General features: G+C 45.5%; 1 protein-coding gene across 7 annotated transcripts in view; it reads left to right on the forward strand.

The window, feature by feature from the left end:
• Positions 1-3,112: 3,112 nt before the first annotated feature.
• Positions 3,113-26,145, forward strand: part of MGAT4A (alpha-1,3-mannosyl-glycoprotein 4-beta-N-acetylglucosaminyltransferase A) — a 60,945-nt gene continuing 37,912 nt past the window's right edge. The window contains exons 1-2 of one of the 7 annotated variants that reach the window (XM_035114615.2): positions 3,113-3,211; positions 6,216-6,537. In XM_035114615.2, coding sequence (XP_034970506.1) covers positions 6,444-6,537 — 94 coding nt within the window. In that variant the 5' untranslated portion in view covers positions 3,113-3,211; positions 6,216-6,443. The other 6 variants (XM_035114613.2, XM_035114618.2, XM_060273447.1 and 3 more) reach the window with 6 other exon arrangements.

Consider the following 26,145-nt stretch of genomic DNA (forward strand, 5'->3'; position numbering starts at 1 on the left):
CCTATTTTGTACCTGTGATACATTGACAATATTTTTATTATCTGGACACATGGTCAACAGACCCTGGACACCTTCCACCAGATATTCAATGACTTTCACCCCACCATCAACCTAACAATGAACCAATCTATGCAAGAAATACATTTTTTGGACACTACTATAAAAATACAGGATGGGTGTATAGACACCACCTTATACCGTAAACCAACTGACTGACAAACATATCTACATGCTTCTAGCTACCATCCCAAACATACCAAACAACCCATTGTATATAGCCAGGCCCTACGTTACATCTGCATCTGTTCCAACTCTACAGACAGAGACTCTCACCTAAGAGATCTACAGCAAACCTTTTTAGAACTAAAATATCCGCCCGATGAAATTAAACAACAGATCAACAGACTGATACCCAGAGAGAACTTGCTGCAAGACAAACCCCCAAAAAGAAAATAACAGAACACCACTAGTAATCACATACAGCTCCCAAGTTAAAACAGTACAGCACATCATCAGAGATCTACAACCTATCCTAGACAATGACAGTTCTCTTTCTCAAGCTCTGGGAAAAAGACCTTTAATTGCCTACAGACAGCCACCCAATCTTAAACAACTTCTCACCCACAATAATACAACCACCAGACTTAACATGGACACTGGTACCAGAGCCTGCAATAAACCCAGATGCCAACTTTGCTGCCACATACACCCAGACAACACCATTACTGACCCCAACATCATCAAACATACCATCTCAGGACTATTTAATTGGTCATCTTCTAACATTGTGTATGCCATCAAATGCCAACAGTGCCCTTCAGCTCACTATATTGGACAAACAGGCCAAACCCTACACCAAAGGATAAATGGACATAAATCTGACATCAGGAATCACAAGACAGAGAAATCAGTAGGAGAACACTTCAATATCCCAGGACATTCTATACAAGATCTCAAAGTAGCTGTCTTATTACAAAAGAATTTCAGAAATAGACTGGAAAGAGCTGAATTGCAACTTATTACCAAACGTAAAACCATGGAGAGACGTGGTTTTAATAGAGACATTGGATTATTATCTCTTTATACATGATAAAGCTATTTGTAGCCATCTCACCCCTTGCTTTTTCCTGTAAGACCAATTGCTGTCGTTAACAGTCATTAACAGGTTTACCACACCTATCAGCCAATCACCCATTCCCATCACCCTTCTGAGTAATACCCCTCCCCATCCTCTCACTATATATAAGGGTCTGGTGACTTCTGTTTCAGTGTACAGTATCTGAAGAAATGTGCATGCACATGAAAGCTCATACCAATGACAAACTTAGTTGGTCTCTAAGGTGCTACTGGAAGGAATTTTTTTATTTTGTTAAGAGAGAGAGAAGGGAGGGATACCGAGAGGGGGAAATTGTTGGTTTAAAACAACAGCAGACATTTGAGTAAAGCAGAGATGTGAAAACAGGAAATTTGTAGTTTTTAACAAGGGCAGAGGTTTGAATATTACTATGAAATACCCAGGAATACCCAGGGACCCAGGTGGCACTGTGGGTTAAACCACCATGCCTAGGGCTTGCTGATCAGAAGGTCGGCGGTTCGAATCCCTGTGACGGGGTGAGCTCCTGTTGCTTGGTCCCAGCTCCTGCCAACCTAGCAGTTCGAAAGCACGTCAAAATGCAAGTAGATAAATAGGAACCGCTGCAGCGGGAAGGTAAACGGCGTTTCCGTGTGCTGCTCTGGTTCGCCAGAAGCGGCTTTGTCATGCTGGCCACATGACCTGGAAGCTATACGCCGGCTCCCTCGGCCAATAATGCGAGATGAGCGCGCAACCCCAGAGTCGGTCACGACTGGACCTAATGGTCAGGGGTCCCTTTACCTTTACCTTTATGAAATATCTGGGGGGGGGCACTGCATTCTTTATCTCTCTCATATGAGACAGCTGAGGAATGAAAGAGGGAGAAGTTTGAGTACAGCAAGAAGGGAGACACACTGAAAAGCGGAAAGCGGATTTTAAAACAATGGCGGAAGTTTGAGTAAAGCAGTGATGGAAGAACAAGTGGCAGTTTTAAACAATGGCAGATATTTGAGTAGAGCAAGCAGGGGATAGCACTGAGTGGGGGAAAGAGGCAGTTTAAAACAAGAGTTGCAAGAAAGGAAGCTGGGAAAGGTTCTGTATCATTAGCTTCTTTGTAGTATCCATGATCCATCGCTGCTATTTCTTATTGTCAAAACTAGATTATTTTTTAAAAACAACGTATCAGTATCCCTCAAGTCATTTTTTAAAAGTTAGCACAGAGATCTAATCTTTAGCTGCATCAAACATTCTGATAAAGGTCTCTTCTGCAAGACGTTGTTGGTTTTTAAAAGTCCTGTTGTATGCACTGCAATTTTTCAAGGTAATACCCCACATGTCCTGAGCCCCTGAGAGATAGAAATCTCATTTCATTTGATCTGGCAGGCAAGTCCAGGTGAGGAACAAAGGGAAGTAAGTGTGGCTACAGAAAAATGTCACCTCACACATGAAAAACTGCACTAATCTACTGCCACATCAGCAGTGACAATGGGTATATAACAGGTTCTATTTACGGTACTTAACATACTTTATATGGTAAAAATAAATTCAAATTAAATGATTAAAATGTTAAATGTAAAAAGAAGAATTATGGGCTGGCATCTTGATCTGGAAAGTGTTGAAAACTTGCAGTAGATTTCAGTTTGCTGCTTCTCTCAGCAATACTGCCTGGCAAGCCATTTCCAGCCGCAGAAAACAGCTACAGTCCTCTGGGCACTTAGCCGGGCAGTAAGTCCCTATTGAACATAGTGCGACATTTGCAAGAACTGACCTTCTAATGAGTTTGCTCGAATTTTTCAAGGTGCAAGGAACTGGAAACTACACAGCACAAACCCACAGCTATCCTCCTCCCGCTCTTCAGCTATCAATAGGAGGTGAAAGAAAACTCGCGAGATTTCTTTATAAATACCCCCCTAGTCCGAGACTGACATCTGACTACACCATCCGCTGGAACGTACCATCCAGTAAAGGACGACCATTGGCTTCTTGCGCGTTTTGGGTTGGCCAATGGGGGTTCGGGTGAGGTGAAAGGAGGCGGGCGCTCAGAAGCCTAGCCGGTGTGGGCTTCTGCTCCTTTGAGTCCTCCTCAGTTGCAGCTTGGGAGAAGCGTTTCCTCTGCTGCGGTGGGAGAGGACCGAGGAGGTGAAGTCCTTTTTTGTGTGTGTGCAGCAGGCGAGGGCAAGGCAGCTGTAACTGCAAGGGGACTCTTGCGCGGGTAGGCACGCGCGCAAATAACACGCGCGCGCACGCCTGAGAGTGTGTGGAACCATCGGCTTTTCTTTCTCTCGGTCCCGCAGGAGCCGCCCTTTGCTCCTGCACAAAGGTGAGAGCCGGCGCGGGAAGGCAGCGCACGCCAAAGCCCGCGTCCACTCGGGGCTCCGGTCTGCCCATTCCCGGAGGGCGAACGGGGGTTCCTGCGGTCTTCGGCGGCCCTGGTGGGATGGATTGACGCGAGTTTGGAGCTTTCGGCTTGCAGTGGGTTTGGTATTATTGCTACTGGTGCGTCGTCCTGCAAGACGGCGGTGTCGGTGTCTGTGAGGTGGGCAGACCAAAAAAATTAAATTAAATTAATTAAAAAAAAACCACCTTTTCTGTGTGACGAGGGAGATGCAGGCCGGCCAGCCACTCTTTGGTGGAGCCGCCTCCCCAAGTTCGTCCTGCCAAAGTCGGTCGGCGGGCGGGGAGGGGACTGTTTTGGAGTAAGTGGACTGTGCAATGCGACAGCGAGCTCGCTCTGTGGTTGTACACGCAGGCGTAGGGACTGAGAGAGAGAAAGAAGGAACGCAAGAGAGGATAAGGAGAAGGGCAGGGAGGCGGATGGAGAGAGGGTCCGCACGTCTGTGCGTGCGTGTGAATGCGTGTACGCGGGCAAACTCGCTCTCCGCCTACATCAGAAGGGTTGGGGCGCGGCGGTGGTGGTGGGGAGAGATGAGCATTGTCAGGCTAAGCATGCTTTGGACCTGACTTTGCTACGGGGGTACCGTTTTCCCTGTGAGGGTGGGGTGGGGAAATACATTCATCTTGTAACACGCTATAATGTGACACACGTTTGTTGTTGGAACGAAGTGGGGGGTGGGATTCGGAGGGCTGGAAAAATCACCTGACAGTGTATCTAATCCCCACAGAAGCATGTGTGTTAGAAAGAGGGAGGGTTGTATATGCGTATGAAGCACGGGAGGTATGAATAGACCGAAATTGGCGTGTTATGTATACAAGAGAGGAAGAAAGTAGGAGCAAAGTTTAGGTGAGCAGAATACAGATTTGTATGTGACACACAGGGAGAGAGAGAGAGAGAGAGAAATGGGAGCGGGTACAGTACAGTATAAGCATCCTGGGTGTGCAAGGCTTTTTGGGAGTGGGAATAGTGTGCAAAAAGTTGTAAGTGCATATATATATATATATATATATATATATATATGCATGTGTGTGTGTGTGTGTGTGTGTGTGTCCAGGGTCAATTAATTCCAGATAACTTCTGCCCTAGTTTTTCCATCTAAAATGGAACCAGTATGTTAATCTTCCTTGTACTAAATTGTAAATGCTTTTAATTTAACTACAGTATATGCCTGTGCTGCTGTTACTGCACTGAGGTGCCACAGTTAGCTGTGCTGCATCTTGTTTCCCCATCTGTCTCCATTGTAAGTGCTGGTTAGCTTTATGCTACATATGTGTGGGCTTGGGCATGTGCACAGCAATGGGTATTTGATTTGCTAATCCATGCTGCCACCAACTTTAACTTTGCCCATCACTTTTTTTCGGAGTGTGTGTGTGTGGGGGGGGGTTATGATTAGGTTTCGCAATTAATTTGGTGACAATTAATTTAGGAAGCAGCATAGTTCTCCCAATTACAGTGGGCCATAACTACCGTACCTTAGGCCTGTGACCAGATTCTTGTGTACTGCTTTAAACGATGATTGCCGTGCCGTTAAAGTTGAAGGCACTGACCTACTGATTGGGGTAACGTGAACTTGTATGTCATTCTCTCTCTGCCTTTTAGACAAGCTATTTTCATTAAAACTCTATTGAAAAGCTGTTTAAGGTTATCTGAAGAAGTGTGCATGCACACGAAAGCTCATACCAAAATAAAAACTTAGTTGGTCTTTAAGGTGCTACTGAAGGAATTTTTTTATTTTACTTCGACCCAGACCAACACGGCTACCTACCTGTTTAAGGGTATGAATGAAGATTGAATCCTGCCTAGATCTCCTAGGTACAAGCACATGATGCAGAACATAGCCCTTCCTTGGTGCATTTGGGAACTGATCCTGCAGGCTTCCCTTGCTTGATCAAAATGAATGTCAGCTACTTGTAACCATGAATCTCAGAAGGATTTGTGAAACAGTAACAACTTCTGAAGTTTCAAATGTTTTAACTTTCTTGCAGCTTTTCATGTGCTATAGTTACCACTTCAAGTGTACAATTTGTTTCAAACACCTTAGGCTGCAAACTTAAACACACCTACTAGGACGAAAGCACCTGTTGATGGAATGAACGTGATAGTGATTGACTAGAAAAAAGTGGTTTTGTTTAAGTGAGTGGCAGAGTGAGTTGGCTGAAAAGCAACCGTTGAAAGGAGAAGGGTGGCTGTGAGAGAAAGTGGGCATGAGATGAGAGAAATGTGTTAACATGCTGGCATGTAAATGTGTCAGCAAGTTGGCTGGATCTTATAGGAGTCTGAGCTGTCCAATGATACCTGGAGGATCACAAGTACCCACCCCCATGTATAGGATTACACTACATGAATTTTCAAACAATTAATGTATGTTGCCAATAATCCATAAAGGCGGGGTTTTCCCCCCAGGTGGAACTTGGTGGAACTCAGTTCCAGTACCTCTCAGGTGGGTTCTGGCACCTCTCAGGTGGGTGCCATTGACATTCTAAGAGAACTAAAAAAAATAGCACTGCATAAAAAACAGCCTTGTAAATTGGAGTTAATGTAAATCTACAAGAGAGTAAAGGGGTAGGTGTTGAGGCTGAGAAGATGTTGCTTGCCCAAGGCCTCTTACTAAGATAATGGCAGATGAGAGGTTTGAGCCTGTGTCATTTGCAGTTCCTTCAGTCTCTTCTCTGTTGTGTGATGTGCTTCGATTTGCTATGGACTTCTGTTCATTTTTAGACTGAAACTGAGTCCCCCCTTTATGCTTAGGGAGTAGAAGAACAAAGAATGAAGGGCAAACTCTTCAAAAGCTTCTGAGAGTTCGTCATTCTCCAGCGATACACGTCTGCAGGTTGCACAATGATTTGGAAACGACAATGCCACATTCTCCTTTTGCTTCTGGCTGTGCCGTGCTAGCGCTGGAATAAGTGGGCTTCAAGCCAACAGACGAAACTCAAATCCTGACTGTTGGCCAAATACAAACCATGTTGAAATGAGATGAGGCTCCGAAATGGGACTGTGGCCACTGCATTAATTTTCATCACATCTTTCCTCAGTTTGTCTTGGTACACAGCATGGCAGAATGGGAAAGGTAAGTGGCATCTTTCCCCCCCCCCCCCGAAAATAAATGCATAACTTTGTCTATGACTGGTGTTAATATCATTTAGGGTTGTGTGTTGTTGTTTTTTAAAGATTGCGTAGACTTGTTGTGGAGTGGGGAATCCAGTTTTTGTGATAAAACAGCCCCCATCATCCCATTAGCCATGATGGGGCTGATGCGAGTTGGTGTCTAATATCTGGAGGGCCATAGATTCTCCATCTTTATTTTAGACCAATTTCAGAAATAGCATGCTGACTGTTTCTGCCTGCAAATTTGGTGCTGCATTTGAAGGCTTAAACCCCCCCCCCACACACACACAATGCAGAGCAGACCACATCCAGATTTCTGATAAATCTAACCATAGAAGGAGACAATTAAGAGTATTGGTTTGCAGTTTTCTCTCTGTGTGTGGGTCAGTTCATACCTGACCATTTGTTGGTCTCCAGCTTTTCTTTTTTTCTTTTTAAGTAGAGTGCAATCCTAGGAGCCAACTCCTAGAGGCCGAGGTGCCTTTAGGCCCCCTGTAAAATATTTGAGGGGTCTGCCCTCCCAGTTGATGGGCATTGCCACTCCTATGGTGTGCATGCCCCATGTCATTATGTAGGGCAGGGCTTACCTGCCCCCCTCCCTTTATTCAAGTTGGCACCCCTGAGTGAATTGAATTGCTGGTTTTTTTTTTTTTTGATTCATGTTCAAAAAGTTATCCCCACCCTACAAGGAAAGAATTTAAAGTTTATTTAACTTTGCAATGACCAAGGTATGGCCCTGCACTATTGATCTTTGTTCTGCATGGTGGGGCGGGGGGGAAGAATCCCAAAGTAACTACAATTCTGAGCTGCAGTAATTATTCAGAGAATTATCTCTTTGGTCTGTTTAGTGGTAGGGTACGCAAGGCCGATAGACTAATCCACAGTATTCTTTTATGAAAGATACTCACAGTATTCTAATTTTGTCAGTTAGTTGCTGGAAAGCTATTTTAAAACAAGGCTGGGATCCCCTCCACTTAAAATATTTTTAAAATTAAAAATACATAAGTGACATTTTAGAAGGGCCAAATAAATTACTTCCCACAGAAAATAGTGCTGGTAAACAAAAACTGTGTGTGGAGGGGAGAGATTAGTGCTTATGAATTGATTGACACTCGTAACTGCTCAGTTTCCTCCCCCTTCGGTAGATTTTCCAGTGCTTTTCCCTATGGGTGCCAAAGGTTACAGTCACGTTCACCCATTCTACTGTTGCTGATTTGGCAGATTTCAAAGAAAATACAATAGGATTTTATTTTATTTGTGTGTGCATTGCAAGCCAGCCACTATTTGTGCTTGTAAAGTTCAGTATAGGGAAGTGGTAGGAAAGATCTCTCTTACACACCTGGGAGAATCTGTGCCTGCCATAGAACACCATTCTGGGGCCAATGGACCATTGGTACAAGGTAGCTTCATGTACGTATGTATTAGAACTGCTGCCTTTGAAACTAAAGGCTGATTTATATATCAGGGGTTGTCTTGGGAGATGTGCTTCCTGCTTCTTGCTCTGCACATTTATCACTGCTATATCTGTGTAAGTATTCCTGGGGTCATGTCCCCTTGAGCAGAGCAAAGTTTGTATTGCAAGTAAACCTGTATAGAATTGGCCTGAGAGCAGGAAAAACTGCTTTTTGAAGGGGACATGAAAGGCTGCATCGTCAATCAGCCAGGTGGAAAATGACCTGCAAGGCAGGAACAAGTCTTTCAGGACTTACAGCCAAGATGGTCTCTTTATAAATAGAGACCATTTGGGAACACATAAATGCTGCCTCTTGACTTATGTTTTTAGTATATTTGAAAATCTTAATGTTTTCTAGCTTCCACGGTCTGTTTCATTCAGTAGCGTTAATTCATTCATGTAGCTTTTAAGCCTTTTATTTCAGTGGCATGTCAGTCTGCCGTCTGCACTTCAGGCCAGGTGATTCTGATTTCCCCCCCTAGATAAAACTGAAAACATTTACTATAATCTGCAGGTTAAAATTTATTTCGCTTGGAGTTTAGGCAAATCACAAAGTAAACACAGTTAATAAGAGAGGGCATGCTTCACTGAAAACTCTTGCTCATTCTCTAGAGACTGTTTAACATCGCATTCACGCAATTCTGTTTTAGCAGGATTTGCCTGCTTCTGACTTTCATCTCTTTAGTCAAAGAGCTAGTTTCCTCTCCTTATTATCAACCTTGCAACATTTGTATCTCTTAGTATTGCTTATTCCAAGAGGCCACTACTTATTTGTAGCTTGCATGCATGCCTAACTGTACGGTATGTATAAGTGCAATATTTGTATCCCATGCTGCATGCAAAACAGATGACCTAAATAGTCTGTTACTTTAAGATCTGACAAAGTGCAGCAGGTTAATTCCATTAAGGAAAGTTGTGTTTCTTACACTTAACAGTATCACCCACAGGGCAGAAAATGACCACACTGTAGGTTCACAAGTGACTGGTTGTGACCATACGGTTATTTGCAACTCAGTTTTTAAGTTGGATTCCTTGTTAGTCTTTTTCCATAACTTAGGTTCGCGCCAATGCTTAATTGTTTTTAGGCGGGTAACTTATTTAGTAATAATTCTGTCAACAAGCAGGAGTACAATAGATGTGAAATTGCATTTAAAATGAAAGCCATCCTTTCGGTGTAGTACGCTAGGCCACCCCACTCTACGAGCTTAGTTCTGGTTTCAGGTTTTAAAGGCCTGTTTTTGTGGGGTTTTCTAAACTATGTAGAAACTGTGTTTACGAAGTTGTTTCCATAGCTGCATCTATACACATAATTCAGCTGCTGAAAGCCCTGTTCCTGTTGCTGCTCTTTCTAGGGCAATATGCATATCTTTAAAAATCTTTGGCACTTACCCACTACAGTAATTATATGTGTCAAGCAGCAACACACCAGTGCTTATGTGGACTTTTTAAAAAAACTGGAAATGGAACAGACCCCTGTGTTGGCCAAATAACACCAGTGGTAATTGGTTCCTTACACCCAATCTTGTTAACTGCTATGCCTATGAGCACTCTATAGGGCCCGTTATATATCCCAGCTTCTCTCTTTCTGCTTAAATTTTGGTCACCTGGATTGTGCTCTTCCTGGAAATGAGCCCTCTTCAGTTGTTTGCTTCTCCTTATATGATTGCCATCACTTGATGGGGAACAACTTGTAGTCCCTGCCATCCCCTCTACAACACCCTCGTCACCATCTTCATTGTCACCCAGTGCTGGGAAATGAACTTGGACAGTGCGGGGGGGATCTGCTGTGCTTGTGTTGGCTCCTACCAGCACTACCTAGAAGCCTGATCTTTCAGGTCAGGGTCAGCAAACTTTTTCAGCAGGGGGCCGGTACACTGTCCCTCAGACCTTGTGTGTGTGTGTGGGGGGGGTGGACGGACTGTATTTTGAAAAAGAAGAATGAATTCCTGTGCCTCACAAATGACCCAGAGATGCATTTTAAATAAAAGCACACATTCTACTCATGTAAAAACACCATGCAAGCCCCACAAATAACCCAGAGATGCATTTTAAAGAAAAGGACACATTCTACTCATGTAAAAACACGCTGATTCCCGGACTGTCTGCGGGCCGGATTTAGAAGGTGATTGGGCCTGCTGCAGAGACCTGCTGCAAAAGTTGCCTTTCCAACATTGGGGAAGATGATAAAGGCATGTGGCTAATGTGTCCATCTCTTCAGAGGGCTCTTGTGTTCTGTCGTATCCTGCATCAAAGGAAGGTACAGTTGGCTGCTTCCTCCTTAGCCCATTGTGTTCACCATTTTAAAAGGCGTTTGCTGATGCAAGCAGTCATTGAGCAATGAATGCTGGAGGAAATGATCTGGGTGACTCCTTTGGTGAAAAGCCACCTCTGGTTTTCCAGTGTGTCATTTGATGATACGGTTAGCACAATATATTTTTTTAATTAAAAAAAAACCTAAGATGATACATCCATTGACTATTCAGATGCTACTTGTATTTGTAAGCTGACTTTGTAGGCTCTACACACTTTGGCCTTAATTATTCATGTTCCTCCTGAAACAGTGTCCCATGCCCCTCATTCTTCTGGCGCATACAGAGGACTCAAGGTAGAGGAGGATGCCTTGTTTCACCTGTTTCCAGGCTTTGGGGACATCAGAAGTAGTTGTAGACTACCACCCAGAACTCAATATGGTGGAAGACTGACACCCCACTCTATGAACTATTTGCTTGTGCAGGATAACTCAGTGGGAGGGCTAGGGCCCTTTTCGCTATGCATATTTGTCACTTCCTGAGCTTGAGGGCAAGAACCGTCTGGAAGGAGTTTTGATTTGCTTCTGGCAGCCACATTTATGGACCCTTTTGATCCGATTAACAAACAACAAATCAGCTTATTGGGCACCATGGTCTAAGGTACATACACACACATATATGCGATGTGTATAGTCAGCTAAGAAATGGTTGTGTGTGCCTACTCCACCTTTGGCTAAGATGCTTTGATACCTTGAAATGGTCACAAACATTATCTGAAGAGAATTTGTCACAATAAGAGATGAGGAAAAGGGTAGCTATGGTGACGGTAGTGGCAGCTCAATTTGGCAGAAGGGGAGAAATTGCATCACAGTGGAGGGACAGGTGAGGCTAGGAGGCAGGAAGGGTGAAGCGGAAGAGAAGAAGCAGATATATTGGGATGTGGACGCAGCCTGAGTTTGGCAAGAGGCCCTATGGACTCGATGACTGTTTAGGGAAGCTTCTAATGTTTGCTTTGGTACCAGAGATGATATATTGGGGAAACAATTCAGAAAAGGAAGAGACAAAGTGATGGAGAATCCTGCAGCATGGCAGCATGTGGTGTGCCTTCTTCTCCTCAGGGTGTTTCACAGTCATCAGGCTTCTTTCATCTGGAGCATGTGATCCTGTCTTCAGTATTCTATAGTTTTCTGGAGCAAATAACCACAGCAGGGTTTCCCAAACTTGGGTCTCCCATCTGTTGTTGGACTACAGCACCCATCATTCCTAGCTAGCAGGACCAATGGTGTCAGGGATGATGGGAATTGTAGTCCAAAAACAGCTGGAGACCCAAGTTTGGGAAACTTACTAAGTTACTAATGCAATAATCTGAATTCACCCACTGTCATCCAGGAACACCCGCAGTTGCTCCGCCACTCCTGTCTTTCTGCTGAATCAGTTTTTACACTGCAAATGTGCATTTGTTTCACATATCCTTCGGATGTATGCTTCTGTTGTGTTTTGCATCAAACTTTGGTTAGTGAGGAGAGAGCGTAACTGTGAATCCCGGTTCAGATGATTCAGATGACACACTGTTATGTACTGAGCTGAATCCTAGAACAATAGGATTCAGAATCAGCGGGAGCTACCCAATCCAACTCCAGGTGGAAGTGAATCCGCAACCTGATTGGCCTGCTGGAGCAGCCAATCAGGCGGCTGGCAGAAGTGAATCTGCTACCTGATTGGCCTGTAGGAGCAGCCAATCAGGCTGCAGGCAAAAGTCAATCCACAATATAATTGGCCCACAGGTGTAGCCCTGAAGTAGCCAATCACGCAAGGCCCATTGTGTAAATAATGTATATAAGCAGATGGTTTTGGGAAAAGAGCCATTCGTCTTCTCTTCTCCTCCTTGATGACTATGAGCTGAATAAAGAGCATGAAATTCACTCTTGACTCCGAGTATATTTCACTGGCGACGAGGATGGGATCCTGCTGAGCTGACCACCACCACGCACTGCACCGCAGCACCGCCACCTGCTGCACCGCTGCATCGCACCGTGCATCCAGGCTTCAGCTCCAGGACCCAAGGAACCCAGAATGGCAACCGACAGCAGCTTCTCGCCATTCAAACCAGCATCAGGAGACTGGGAAGGGTACGCCGCCCGTTTCAACTTCCTCCTGCAAGCGAAAGAAGTCACCAACGATGCCATGAAGAGGGCGACATTCTTCAGCGTCTGTGGAGAGGAGACGTTTGAAATCGCCCGGGCTCTCCTTGCACCTAGAGATGTCGCTACCGTCTCTTACAAAACAATAATGGAACGGCTGAAGGAGCACTTCTCACCACAGCCCTCGGTGGTAGCTTGCCGAAATGCCTTCTACGCAAAACGGCAAGCCCCGGGGGAAACCATAACTGGGTTTGTGACCTCCCTCCGCCAAGCCGCCCGGTTATGCAACTTCTCAGAATTGGAGAACATGCTTCGTGACCGCCTCGTCGGTGGCCTGAGGGACGAGATATTGCAACGACGCCTCTACGCCAAAAAAGACCTCACGTTCCAGATTGCTCTGGAGGAAGCCCTGGCAACCGAAGCCGCCGAGAGGTCAACGCAAGAGGCACGACCGGCCCCGCCATCCCAACCGAGGGTCTACCACGAAGACCTCACCGACGAATCCGAATCTGACAGGGAGGAAGTACACCGAGTACAGCGGCGCACTCAAGCAGCGCACACACCACAGCAGCCTCGACGAGAAGGAGGGAACTGTGCAAGCTGCGGGGAGAACCACGAGAGGAGGACCTGTCGTTTCCGCAACGCAGAGTGCAGGCAGTGCAGAAAATTGGGACACATCGCCCGGGTGTGTCGGGCTCGACTCACCCGTCAACAAGCATCAGATGACCGACCCAGGAGCCCCAGGTCACACGGCACCATGCACCAAGGCAACTCGACGGAGATCACGGACTACCAGGTATTCCAGTTGCCCCATCCCAGCACAGAGAAAATTTATATAGAGGTACAGATAGAGGGAGCCCCATGCCGCATGGAGCTGGACACGGGTTCAACTCTATCCATAATCTCGGCCCGAACATTAAGGGAACTGTGCCCTAATGGGGGTCCCAAACTAAGGCCGGCCCCATTCACCCTCCGGGACTTCCAGAAACGTAAGGTCCCTACTATGGGGGTGGGGACCTTCAGGGTGCAATATCGAGGGCGAAAGCAACAATTGGACTTGCTGGTAGTTAAGGGCCCCTACGTTAGCTTACTGGGACTGGCATGGTTTGGACCTCTGGGGCTAGCCGTTACCGGGGTGAACCGCACTAGCTTACAAGTGGACGTGGACACCATATGCAAAGAGTTTCCAGGGGTTTTCGATGGGGCATTGGGACGATATACAGGACCCCCATTGCCCTACAGCTAGACCCCGCTGTACGACCCATCAGGCACAAGGCCCGCCGGGTCCCGTTTGCCCTGAAACCCCGCATAGACGAGGAATTGGACCGGCTCGTGGAGCAAGGAGTGCTGGAGCCGGTGCCCAACGCCCCCTGGGAAACTCCAATTGTCACACCCGTCAAGCCTAACGGTTCGGTCCGCATCTGTGCAGACTACAAATGCACCATAAACAAGGCTCTCACGGCCCATGCATACCCAGTGCCAGTGGTCAGCCATGTCCTCGCCACCCTGGCTGGGTCAAAAATCTTTGGCAAACTGGACTTGGCCCAAGCGTATCAACAGTTGCCTGTGGACGAAGCCACAGCAGAGGCTCAGACGATTGTGACGCACAGAGGGGCATTCAGAGTAAAGCGGCTGCAATTTGGCGTTAGCGTGGCACCAGGCATATTCCAGAATCTAATGGACTCTCTCCTTAAAGGGATTCCTGGTGTCACCCCCTTCTTCGATGATGTACTGATCGCCGGGCCCACACCAGAGGAATTTGAGGACCGCCTCCGCTCCGTCCTGCACCGTTTCCAGACGGCGGGCCTCAAGGTGAAGCGGGAAAAGTGTTTACTGGGAGTGCCGCAGGTGGACTTTCTGGGATTTAAGGTGGACGCAGAAGGGGTCCATCCAACCGGTGACAAGGTACGGGCCATTTGTGAGGCCCCAGCGCCCAAGAGCAAGCCCGAACTTCAGTCATTCTTGGGACTATTGAACTTTTACCATGCCTTCCTTCCCCATAAGGCAGCGGTAGCGGAGCCCCTACACAGACTCCTAGATAAAAGGGCCCCTTGGGTGTGGGGCCAGCGACAAAGGGCCGCATTCCAGGCAGTCAAGGACTTGCTCGTCTCGAACTCGGTCTTAGCACACTTCGACGAGAGGCTGCCAGTGGTGCTGGCATGCGACGCCTCTCCCTATGGCATCGGCGCTGTCCTGGGACACCAACTCCCGGATGGAAGAGAGGTGCCGGTGGCATACTTCTCCCAGACGCTTGCTGCAGCCGAACGAAACTACTCACAGATTGACAAGGAGGGTCTGGCAATCGTGAAGGGCGTAAAAAAATTCCATGATTTCTTGTACGGGCGGCCCTTTACCATAGTGACTGACCACAAGCCGTTGCTTGGCCTGTTTGCCCCTGAGAAGCAGACCCCCCAAGTGTTGTCTCCACGTGTCCTCAGGTGGTCAATTTTCCTTGCCGGCTACCAGTATGCACTAATCCACCGCCCTGGGAAGGCGATGGGCCACGCAGACGCCCTCAGCAGGCTACCACTACCAGAAACAGGCCCCGACCCAGCGCCTGCGCAAGAGGTTATGACCCTGGAGCTGCTTCCCGACCGACCCATTCAGGCACAAGAAGTTGCGCACCATTCCACAAAAGATAGGGTCATCTCCCGGGTCCTGGACTGGGTGTGGCGAGGATGGCCCAGCAGCAGCCCCGGGCCAGAATTCGCTGGCTACACAAACCGCAAACATGAACTGTCGGCCCACAAGGGGTGCCTGTTATGGGGAAGCAGGGTTGTTGTTCCCCAGCCCCTCCGCAAAAGGGTCCTCACAGCCCTACACGAGACACACCCAGGGGTAGTGAGGATGAAGGCCCTTGCCAGGAGTTATGTGTGGTGGCCGGGGATTGACAGAGAGATAGAGGCCTGGGTCCAACACTGCCAGACCTGCCAAGAATCCCGCCCGGATCCCCCAAGGGCCCCAGTCCAGCCCTGGGAGTCCGCCCGACATCCATGGTCACGCTTGCACGTGGACTTCGCTGGCCCCTTCCAGGGAAAAACATTCTTCATAGTGGTGGATTCCTACACCAAATGGCTGGAGGTCGCACTGGTACCATCCACTTCTACGGCGGCAGCCATCCGGGTACTACGTAAGCTGTTTGCGACCCACGGGCTCCCTGACACCCTCGTCTCGGACAATGGAACCGCATTCACGTCAGAGGAGTTCCAGACCTTCACAGCGCAGAACGCCATCCGCCACATCCGCTCAGCACCATTCCACCCTGCCACCAATGGCCAAGCGGAGCGCATGGTGCGGACCACCAAGGACAGCCTCCGCCGCATGACACAAGGGGACTGGGAATACCGCCTTGCCGCATTTCTTCTAGCACAGCACAGCACCCCAAGCACAACGACGGGCCGGAGCCCAGCTGAATTACTAATGGGCCGGCGCCTTGCAACTAGACTGGACCGACTTCACCCCGACAGAGCTCAGGATGAGGTAGTGGTGGGGAAAGGCAGGAACCCCCGGACATTTGTGGCCCAGGACCCAGTGTATGCAAAGAATTTTGGGGCAGGCCCAGCATGGGTACCCGCCACAGTCACCAAGGTGACCGGTCCCGTGTCGTACGAGGTACTAACGGAAGGGGGGCAATGTTGGCGCCGCCACTGCGACCAGATACGGCGACGATTCCCAGGAGGAACCCGGGAGGAGAGCGGGACAGAGGGGTCCCAAGGGGACAGCAGGGCAGTGAGGCCTGCAGAGCGAGAGGGGTGGGCAGAGGAAGCAGAAGCAGTAGGCACAGAGGGGCGCCCCGAGGCTGGAAGGACACCGGAACCAGAGCTACAACCTAGTGGTTCAGTGGTGCCAGACCAGACAGCCCCGGCACAGCCAGCAGCCTCGGAACACGAGCCAGAACCAGAACCCCTGACCAAGGAACACCCCAGGCCACAACGCACACGGAGGCGGCCAGCAGACCTTGGGGACTACGAATGCAACTTCCCGGGCAGGACTGGAACTTAGAGGGGAGGGGTGTTATGTACTGAGCTGAATCCTAGAACAATAGGATTCAGAATCAGCGGGAGCTACCCAATCCAACTCCAGGTGGAAGTGAATCCGCAACCTGATTGGCCTGCTGGAGCAGCCAATCAGGCGGCTGGCAGAAGTGAATCTGCTACCTGATTGGCCTGTAGGAGCAGCCAATCAGGCTGCAGGCAAAAGTCAATCCACAATATAATTGGCCCACAGGTGTAGCCCTGAAGTAGCCAATCACGCAAGGCCCATTGTGTAAATAATGTATATAAGCAGATGGTTTTGGGGAAAGAGCCATTCGTCTTCTCTTCTCCTCCTTGATGACTATGAGCTGAATAAAGAGCATGAAATTCACTCTTGACTCCGAGTATATTTCACACACCAAGCCAAAATTTTGCTAATGCAGTGCAGCAGTAAAAAGGAGCAAAGTGGCTGTGAGAGCTCCTTTCTATCTGTGAGAGCCCAGCCATTTGCATTGCCTCACAAAGCCATATTTTGGCTTACCACACCATCCAAACATTTTCAAGTGTGTGTAATTGAAATACTTTTTAAGGAATATTAGCTGGTTAAGATTTTGAAGCTGTTTGAAAATGCAATCCAAAGCTGATAGCTTGATGTAAGTAAAACACATCCCATGTGCAAACTGATTGAGAGAATAGTGGTTACTAATTAGGTGAGAAATGTTACTGGTGACAGATGGCTCTGTGTAAATTAAATGAACTGTACTACGTGATTAGAGTTTCATCTGGAGGATAATTGCATTGTCGTCTTATCATTCTCCGTAGTTTTTTTCAGGTCAAAACGTCTCTTCAGTGCAGTGATACATTATGTGCAATGATGGTATTGTAAGTCCCAAATTAGGGTTTGAGATATCCTGATGCTAAATTATTTATCACTAAAGCCTGTGGCCCAAATCCCATTTTAACACTATGTAATGGCTTTCAAATAAAATAAGATAGATGTGACAAACCCCTGAATGTGAATTACAAGAACCAAAGCTGAAAAACCAAGTTAGCTTCTACAAAGTATTTGCTTTAAAACATTAATTTTTGGAAAGGTTTTTAACTAGTCAGAACTTTGTATTCAAGTCAGCTGTCTATCACAAACATTGTAAGAGCTGCCATGGCTGTCTTTGCAGCAGATATTAAATACATTGTATAACTCAGGGGGCTCAGTTGTTGGTCGTTTAGTGGGGAGGGGACATATACTCAAAGTTGCAGCCATTCTGTAATAGCCCAAGTGTTTGGGGAATGCTGATACAGGTAGGTCTAGTACTTCTGTAGTACGTGGTTATTAATGTCTTACTGTATGATGATCACATATATCTCAAGTCTCAATGGATTATATACTGTAATCCTACGTGCCATAATTTTATTACTTGTATATTGTGTATACAAATTTATGATATATATTAAAAATAGTAATATGAGATGCAGTAGAATATGTGGGTGTAAGACCACCTATTTTTGACTGCAGGATCCAGCTGCACCACTGCTGTGGAGGTTTGCAACTGTTCGAAGACCTTTCCTGGTATCAGTAGTAGACCAGTCGGTAGTTGCCTCTGTCCTTCCCCTATCTTTTGAAGATGGGGACCTCACTTGTTCTCTTAAGAATTCTTTAAGATTGTAGACAGAGGCTCTGAGATTGCACCTGCAATTCCCTTTAGTTCTCTTGGATGCAGCTCATCGGACCCTGGAGATTTGAATTTGTCTAAAGTAGCTAAGTGTTCCCATACCACCTCCTTTTCTATCTTGGGCTGCTGCTCCCTCTCTGCATAACTTATTAAAATATTGGTAGGTTTGGCACTGTTCTCCTTTTGGGGGGGAAGGCAGCTCAAGCTGTGTAATCTGAATGGCTGCCTTCCTGTTTATTGCACAGTCACCTTCCTGGTGATAGAACAAGGTCCCATGTGTAGATTGGATGATCCTGGTTCCTTCCTTTGTTTTCCCCCCCAAATAAACTTCCCATGCTTAAAAGGCACATTGCAGCACAATTCCAGGAAGGTGACTCTGCAATGACTGTAAGGCTACTGTCCAATAGAGCTGCATTGTGTTCCAACTTAATTTTTCTGTTAGATTAGTGGTGGGGAACCGGTATACTCCAAATATTGTTGGACTCCAACTCCCATCAGCTCCAGCGAGCAGGGGGGGTACTCAAGGGCACACAGTGCCAGCACCTCTTTTTATAGAAAAAAGCACTAGAGCCTAGCCAATGTTCAAGGAGGATGGACAACTCAAGGAGTCCAGCAACATTTGGAGGGCACAGAATCCTCAAACCTGATCTAGATAATCTTTATCACACTCACCTCCCTGCCCTTTTGAATGCTCATCCTTCTCAAATAGTGCGTTCACACCAGACTGTATCCCTAGCAGCTTAGATTGAAGCCCTAGTGTGAAACTGACATGTTTAAATTTCTCACTTTTTATGAGGCATTCATGTAATATAATGATCCAGTAACTGCCTGGTATTGATCCATCTTGTCAGAACTTAGAAAGTCCAACTTCTTGAGGAGAACAGTCTTGCAGTATCAGTAGGTATAAATTCCCTTAGAAGTATTCTTCTTCTCCCTGGCCCAAGGGATATCAGGCAGATGAAATCTATTGCCACTAGACTCACCTTCATCATTGCATTTCTGGTGGGTGTTATCTTATTACCCTATTTGTTTTAATTGCTTTTGTAGTTAATTGTCACTAAAACGCTTCTCTCTCTTAAAAACCCCCTAAACCATTTGCACAATAGTTCTCAAATGAGAGAAAAATTGCACTAATGAAATAAATATTTGGGGTTCTTTTTTCTTAAAAAACAAAACAAACCCTGCTGCTTTTCTGGCCATTGCCATTTTAGCAACTCCTCCCCTAGTTAACATATCTTACCCAAACCAAAACACACACACACAAAAAGGCAAAACAAGTTTTTTAAAAGTGAACTGTATCTCACTCTTGCCCGTGTCGTGCCCACAGATATAAATGGAACGTAGGAGGGAAAAGTGACCCCCCCCCAAAAAACCTATGGAAAATCAAATGCAATTCTGCTGGAGGTTGCAATGGAATAACAATTAGTAGATAGGAGCCTTCTGTCTAGAACAGGCATCCCCAAACTTCAGCCCTACAGATGTTTTGGACTACAATTCCCATCTTCCCCAACCACTGGTCCTGTTAGCTAGGGATCATGGGAGTTGTAGGCCAAAACATCTGGAGGGCCACAGTTTGGGGATGCCTGGTCTAGAAGCATCAAAGATAAGGCTGGGTGTAGGTAGATCACTCCTTTTTTCCTTCTGCTGGAAAGAATCGGTTAATAACAACCACAAGAATGACTATTTTAGTTGAAAAGGTGATCTAAAATTTTATACAAGATATGGATGATGTATGCACTCAGATTGTATTTGCCTAGTTACGATGTGGAATAGAGCCTATTCATTTTATTGACTTCAGTCTCCAATATTTTCCACTGCAGAAGCAGCAGCAGCATAGGTGAAAATTCATTGTGATCCCTGCTGAATGCAAAACGAATAGCCAGGTTTTGATCAAAGAAGCAGAGCTGTAAATTAGCTTGCTGATATCACCCGGAACTTTCAGTACATATCTTTAGGCACCAGGCGAAAATGTTCCTCTATAACCAGGCCTTTTGGCTGGTTAAACATGCTGTGTTTGTGGGAGAAGGGGGTCATTGGTTTGTTTTTGTTTTATTTATTATGTATATTGTGTTCTCATTTTGGCTTTTTATGTTGTGAACTGCCCTGTGATCTTTGGATGAAGGGTGATATACAAATTTAATAAATAACAACAGCAACATATAAGGAAACAAATCCTCAACACAGAACTGTAGTAAAGGACTTTTTTTTAAAAGTAAATTTCCATCCAGATCATGGACTTAATTATCCTTATTGTTTGAAACCAATGCACAGACAGAGAACCATATGCTTGCCTCATTTGACCTTCATTTGGGTCTGATCCCCTCCCCCAGGGCTAAAGTCTGAACCTCTATCTCATAATTGATAAGAACAAGCTTTTTAGTGTTCAACACTGTATTCAGATGCAGTTTGATGTTGGAAGTGGATGTTGCTAACACCACGTTTTTAATTGTTCCGATCTTTGCTTTTTCTGGCAACTTCCCTTCCCTTCCGCCAGCTTTTAAAATGAAGCAGTGGTTTATTTTGGTTATGGCCCTGTGTTTGGGTTTCTGTGAATATCCAATAACATCAATTGTGTCTAAAACGAGAATATCTTTGTGTTAGCAGAGTTCACCCAACTTTGAACTTGCCTCTGAAAATCTGCAGGCTTTCAAAATATGTGTTTCTGGTTGAAATGCATGTCTAATTGTCTCTGTTCGTTTGTTTGGATGCTTAACTCTTCCAAGCTGTTATACCCCTTTATTTTTATATTCATCTCACAGCCATGTTCATACAGGGAATGTTGCATCACATTGTAGCAACTTGTTTCTCATTAACAGTCTTGGTGAGGCAGGTTGACTTACTCCCTTCGCCATCTCATTATTCCTAGCTGCCTTTGTCTCTTCCAGTCACATCCTTGCAGAAAGATTATTCTGTAGCCAGATGTGTTAAATTAAAGCAACTGAATGCTGGCTTTTACTAGTCAGTAGAGATGTGACTTGGTCTGTTTTTCCACATTATGTTTGACATTGATTCATAGGAATTGTTCCCCAGGCTAACAGTTAATCAGAAGTCCTGTCTGTGCATTGGTCTCTGAGATAAAATGTCCTGTCTCAGAGAATCCCTCTGGCATTCTGCTATGCCCCTTAAAGAGAAAAGCACATGGTTAAGTTCTTACACTGTGTTTTAATGTTGGTGTGACTCCCAATGCACCTGTGTCTTTCAAGTGTAATATGAGAAACAATCCCTGTGAAAGCAAACCTTTTTAGAACTAAAATATCCACCTGATGAAGTTAAACAACAGAGCCAGACGGATACCTAGAGAGAACCTGCTGCAAGACAGACCCAAAAAAGAAAATAACAGAACACCACTAGTCATCACATACAGCTCCCAAGTTAAAACAGTACAACGCATCATCAGAGATCTACAGCCTCTCCTGGACAATGACAGCTCCCTTTCTCAAGCTCTGGGAGGAAGCATAGCTGCCAAGTTCTCCCTTTTTTAAGGGAAATTCCCTTATGCTGAATAGGCTTCCTTGTGAGAAAAGGGAAAACTTGGCAGCTATGGGAGGAAGACCTTTCATTGCCTACAGACAGCCACCCAATCTTAAACAACTCCTCACCCACAATAATACAACCACCAGACTTAACATGGACACTGGTACCAGAGCCTGCAATAAACACAGATGCCAACTTTGCTGCCACATACACCCGGACAACACCATTACTGGCCCCAACAACATCCAACATACCATCTCAGGACTATTTAATTGCTCATCCTCTAACATTGTGTATGCCATCAAATGCAAACAGTGCCCTTCAGCTCTCTATATTGGACAAACAGGCCAAACCCTACGCCAAAGGATAAATGGACATAAATCTGACATCAGGAACCACAAGACAGAGAAACTAGTAGGAGAACACTTCAATCTCCCAGGACATTCTATACAAGATCTCAAAGTAGCTGTCTTACTACCAAATAATTTCAGAAATAGACTGGAAAGAGAAGTTGCTGAATTACAACTTATCACCAAGCTCAAAACCATGGAGGGACCTGGTTTGAACAGAGACATAGGATTCTTATCTCATTATACATGATAAAGCGATCTTCAGCCATCTCAACCCTTGCTTTATCATGCAAAACCATTCACAGTCGTTTTCAGTCATCAACAGCTATCAGTCAGTCAATCACCCACTTCCACCACCTTTCTGAGTGATTCCCCACCCCACCCCCTCCCCACCCCTTCTCCACATAAGCGCCTGGGGACTCCTATTTCAGTGTATCTGAAGAAGTGTGCATGCACACGAAAGCTCATACCAAAATAAAACCTTAGTTGGTCTTTAAGGTGCTACTGAAGGAGTTTTTTTATTTTACTTCGACCCAGACCAACACGGCTACCTACCTGTAACCAATCCCTGTGACTATTCCTTGGTGAATGGGGGAATAGATTGACTTGATGGATTATTTAATAGTTTAGAAGAAATTACAGGGGAAAGCAAAATGCCACTTAGAGAAGGATCTGAAATACATGCTTTATTCTGGGTTGTTCTGTTTGATGTTTTAATGTGTTGTAAACCACTTTGAGATTTGTTATAGCGGTATAGAAATGAAACCATCATCAACAACCACAACCACCACCACAACAACATCCCATTGTGGGGGGATATGACACCTAGACATTCCATTGTGGCAACTGCAACCCAGGTTTATGGTCCCATTTGGCGATTAGCTTCTACGGTATATCTGCTCATCTAACAATTAAAATGGGTATAGGATTCCAGCTGCGCACTTTTCTCCCAGTTCAAATAGCTTGTAGAACTTTTCTTTCCTCTGTTATCTCCCTGATTGATAGTATAGGAGTAGTTGTTCTGTGTTTGGTTGTTTTTGTTTTGCTTTGGTGGGAAGGGGGACTGCTTACTCTACAGATATTATTCACCCATGTCATGCACGCTGAATGTTGCAGGGGTAAGATAACATTAACTGTTGGATTTTGACCTTCTCATGTGCTGCTATCGTTTGTGGCTCATATCTAAGGCCTTGGCTTCCTGCTATCCTTTTTCTTATAAAACCATTAGTATAGAACCAGCATAGAAAATAGTTGCAGAGGGTAAAGCAGCTCAGATTCAGAACTGATTAAAAAAAAAGATAATTGCTTAGTGTTAAACTGATACCAAAGTAAATGAACCTCTCTCGGGAGGGTAGTCTGCAGCTGGAATGCTTCTGTCCTGTAGTCACTTTGCAGGAGTGCTTGGAGAAAAACCTCCAAGTGTCTTAAGGTCAGCTGGGTATGTGTGCAGTGAGATGGACTTCCATGTCCCCAAGTTTCTGAACTATCATCTTGAATTGGGCCCATAAATTGAGTGGGAGCCAGCAAATGGCTAATTACTCTCCTGATGTGATTATGCCACCTGTTGGGCAGTCTTTTAGCCATATTCTGGTAATTTCCAGACTAGTTTTAAAGTCAGTAGTTCATTTGGGAGACTACTAGGGTGTAGATCAATGAAGCAAGACTCTTGCTATCCAGGTAGAATTGCAGCTAGGTCTCAGTGTCCTGGGGGCCACAGACTACTTTCCCCCTCTAGTTATAAAGATGGATCAATGAGCATCCTCCAGTATCAATCTTTGGGGGTAGAGCAACCCCCATGCAAACAGGTTGAACACTAGTTATCTAGACATATGGACCACCTGTTGACTATATCTTATCTGAGTTGAGTGTCTGCTCACTGACTCTCAGCCGGACAGTTATACTTAGTACAGAAACATAGGCTGGGATTCAACTAACCCAGCATGCTAGCAAACGTCAGCCCAAGGGCTCCCATTAGTGCAATGGGGTTCGCGTCCTCTCCTCCTGCCATGGGTAATGCCATTCAAATGGTGTATATGTGCCATGTCTTCTTATTGATTATGCAGAGCAGGGCATACCTGCTCCCCTCCCCCAATATTTTATTCAGGTTGGCACCCTTGCCTGATGGAGCAGTCAGAAGAGCATGGCGTTGAATTTCTCCCATAGAGGTGACTTTGATATAGCATCTCACATGTGACGACCATGGGAGCATATGTCACCACTGCAAGGGTCACGTAGAGGCGGTCTCTTAATGAAGACTGATTTCTATACACACATCACTGTGATTCTCGTGGTGGTGGGTACTGGCTGAAGAGTTCTATGGGGCCACCAGCAGCATACCATGCGCCAGAGACGGTGTTAGATAAATAAGCTAGGCACCAAATGCCTCCTTAAACCAAGGTTACAGTTGCCAAAACTGAATGTCTAGTTGCCATTTTGGGAACAGATGGCTTGAAAGTCATATTTTTCAATACGACTTTTTGGTTCCTGATATTCATTCTGATTGTGAAGATGAAATACAATGGATAGAATACTACAGGATGTGTTGCTAGTGTGTGAAAATAGTCAAGATCCAATGATCCCCATGCATGCATCTCCAGGTGGTGGAGATGTCAGGCATCATCTTGGTGCCCGGGCCTCTTCACTTGATCGCAAATGGCCAATAGCCAGGTGCAAAATGCTCCTGGTGCCTGGCTAATTTCGAATGCTGTCCAGAAATAACTCTTCTGTATGCAGTAGTGGATTTCTGAACCAGCCCATAGCATTGATAGTGGCAACTGGTCCAGCCCCTTTCAGAAACAGGAATCCTGCCAAGGACTATACACCTTCCTTTCTGGAGAGCGGCACTCTGGAATATGTGTTGGATACCAGGCATCAGGCAATAATGGTGCATTTGCTACTGTGGATTCTTTTTGCTTGATACAGAGATCCTCTTTTCTGATGATGTTGCGGAATTACTTAGGCCCAATGAGGTTCTCCCCCCCCCCCCCCCGTATCTTATGTGGGAAGAAGGCAAGAATGGTTGTGGCTGATGAAAATTTGTGTGGGTGTATTTAAATCTGTCTCGGAGAAAACCTTTGAGGATGGGGAAAGGCTGTGTAACGAAATCCAATGAAGGTGTAGGCAGATTTACTTTTCTTAGAATGTGAAATGTCAAGCCTCTTCAAATATTTATATTTAATTTCTGAAGTGGATTACACAATAATAACAGAGTTTTATATGCTCTTATGGAATGTCTTGAGACAAAAAAACCTTCTGCGCTGGGAGTTCCTGAATGCTATATTATGTCTGTTTTTCATGCCCCTGAAAGCTCTAGTGAAAACATTTCACTAAATAAAAATGCTTTTTATATTTGGCCAGTGGGGATGGGGGGGCAGAGAACATAATAATAATAATAATAATAATAATAATAATAATAATAATAATAATAATAATTTACAGTATTTATACCCCACCCATCTGGCTGGGTTTCCCCAGCCACTCTGGGCGGCTTCCAGCAGAAAAATAAAATACTGTAATCTATTAAACATTAAAAGCCTCCCTAAACAGGGCTGCCTTCAGATGTCTTCTAAAAGTCTGGTAGTTGTTGTTCTCTTTGACATCAGATGGGAGGGCGTTCCACAGGGCGGGCGCCACTACTGAGAAGGCCCTCTGCCTGGTTCCCTGCAACTTGGCTTCTCGCAATGAGGGAACCGCCAGAAGGCCCTCGGTGCTGGACCTCAGTGTCCGGGCAGAACGATGGGGGTGGAGACGCTTCTTCAGGTATACTGAACCGAGGCCATTTATACCATTTATAGTAATGGAGTGAAAAACATTCTAGATTTTTAAAGACCGAAATTTTCTATGGTAACATTTGTTACCCAGGAGATAAGAGAAGATTATTAATACAGCACAATATTAGTCTGGATTTTGCAGACATTTAAAGAAAGAAGATGAAACAACAATTGAATTATTTAGCCCACTTTATGAGATTTCCATTACATGACTGTAAACAAGGGTGTCTGAAACTTTTCTTTGTACTGTAGTGTGTGTATTTCTTTGCCCTTTTCTTGTCTGGGGAGTGGCTGTGGTGTTTGGAATAGTATTGTTAAAAATGAGTCATTAATGCTGCATTCATATACATTTATATTTAAAGCACACACCCCCCTTCAAATATATTACTGGGAACTGTATTTCCCCCTCACAGAGCTAAAATTCCCAGTGTCCTTAACAAACTGCAATTCCCAGGTGTCTGTTTTTGTGAGGGGGAATGTGCTTTGAAT

This window comes from Zootoca vivipara, chromosome 4, assembly GCF_963506605.1.
Source record: "Zootoca vivipara chromosome 4, rZooViv1.1, whole genome shotgun sequence".
NCBI lineage: Eukaryota > Metazoa > Chordata > Lepidosauria > Squamata > Lacertidae > Zootoca > Zootoca vivipara.